A 1,590-nucleotide genomic window follows, 5' to 3' on the forward strand; every position below is an offset into this window, starting at 1 on the left:
GTAACCAGCCCTCAGCAGCGTGCCCCAGGCTGCTGTTCCCGTCTGTCCTCAGCGAGGCTCAAAGCGCCCGACGCGGGCTGCACACAGTGGGGCTGCAGGAGGCTGGCAAGGCCCGAGCCTTGTGCTCCTGGGGCTGCGTCAGGCATCCAGAGGCTGCGCTGCCAAAGGGGGCGCTGCCTGCACCTTAAGGCCTTGTCTACTGCGCCCACCACACATGCACACACACGCACAGGCATGCACACATGTGCACACATATGCACACACACAGGGATGAACACAGATATGTGTGCACACACATGTGCTTTCTCCTCTCTCCCTGTCTGTCTCTCCTCTCCTCCCTCTGTCTCTCCCTCTCTGCCTCCCTCAGGGAGCCCGCCTGGGTTACATTCCCTTGGCTTCCTCCCAGGGACAGGCCCCACCCTGCCACTGTCACGCTCCATAAGGTTGGTTTGGAAATTGAGCGGCACAGACATATCTTCCCACGGCGCCGTCGGCGCTAGGAGAACCCCCACCCCCACGTGCACGTCCTCAGGCTGCTCACCGGTGGGCCGGGGGGTCCTGGGTGGCCTGCCTCACCCTTCGGGCCAGTGGGACCCTGGTGGGGGGGAGGAAAGAACCAACTCTGACCACGGGGGCCTGCGGGGACCCGGACTCCCTGGGGTCGCCGAGAGCCCGTGTGGAGGACGGGGGCAGGTCTAGCAGGGAGGTGACAGCTCCCCTCGCCCTCCACCGCCCCCGAGAGGGAAGCTAGGGGGACCAGGTCCTTCCTGCTGGGCAGAGAGACACAGCCACCCCCTCAGGCTGGAGTGAGCTCAGGACAGGACAGTAGGGGAGCAGCGCGAACCACGTGAGCCAGGGGAGCGCGGGGCCCAGGGTGGGACGCATGCAGGGTGCACACCCTCCCCTGAGTGACAGGCCCCTGCAGGGTGCATACCCTCCCCCGGGTGACGGGGCCCTGCAGGGTGCACACCCTCCCCTGAGTGACAGGCCCCTGCAGGGTGCACACCCTCCCCCAGGTGACAGGCCCCTGCAGGGTGCACACCCTCCCCCGGTGACGGGACCCTGCAGAGTGCACACACCCCCCCGGGTGACAGGGCCCCTGCAGGGTGCATACCCTCCCCCGGGTGACAGGGCCCCTGCAGGGTGCACACCCTCCCCCGGGTGACAGGCCCCTGCAGGGTGCACACCCTCCCCCGGGTGACAGGCCCCTGCAGGGTGCACACCACTTACCGAGGAGCCCTTAGCACCTTTTGGACCGGGAGGACCCTGTGGAGAGGGGGGCGGAGCGTTAGCGAGCAGGAGGCCCCTTCACCCCTGGGCACCCACCTTTGACGCAGTCCCTTTGGGCCGGGCCTGGTCTTCACCCCTTCTTGCATCCGTGTCCCCCTTCCCAGGAGCCTACACTGGACTCATGGACTAGGAGGCGGGGAGGGTGGGTGTGGCTGGTGCTCACCACAGAGGTGGGGAATGTCCTGTCCACCAGGGTCGGCCTCCCAACCCCCCTCAGCCGGAATCACATGCAGGCAGCGGAGGGAGAGGGCGAGAGCGAGGGCGAGCTGGCCCAGCCCCTAGCGCAGTGCCCTCCGGCCC

General features: G+C 67.6%; 1 protein-coding gene across 1 annotated transcript in view; it reads right to left on the reverse strand.

The window, feature by feature from the left end:
* The window catches only part of COL5A1 (collagen, type V, alpha 1), a gene marked incomplete at its 5' end in the record, with an annotated part of 94,117 nt that overhangs the window by 12,712 nt on the left and 79,815 nt on the right, over positions 1–1,590 (reverse strand). The window contains 2 exons of the mRNA XM_014544215.1: positions 542–595; positions 1,231–1,266. Coding sequence (XP_014399701.1) covers positions 542–595; positions 1,231–1,266 — 90 coding nt within the window. The remainder of the gene's footprint in view (positions 1–541; positions 596–1,230; positions 1,267–1,590) is intronic.

This window comes from Myotis brandtii, unplaced genomic scaffold, assembly GCF_000412655.1.
Source record: "Myotis brandtii unplaced genomic scaffold, ASM41265v1 scaffold357, whole genome shotgun sequence".
Taxonomy (NCBI): domain Eukaryota; kingdom Metazoa; phylum Chordata; class Mammalia; order Chiroptera; family Vespertilionidae; genus Myotis; species Myotis brandtii.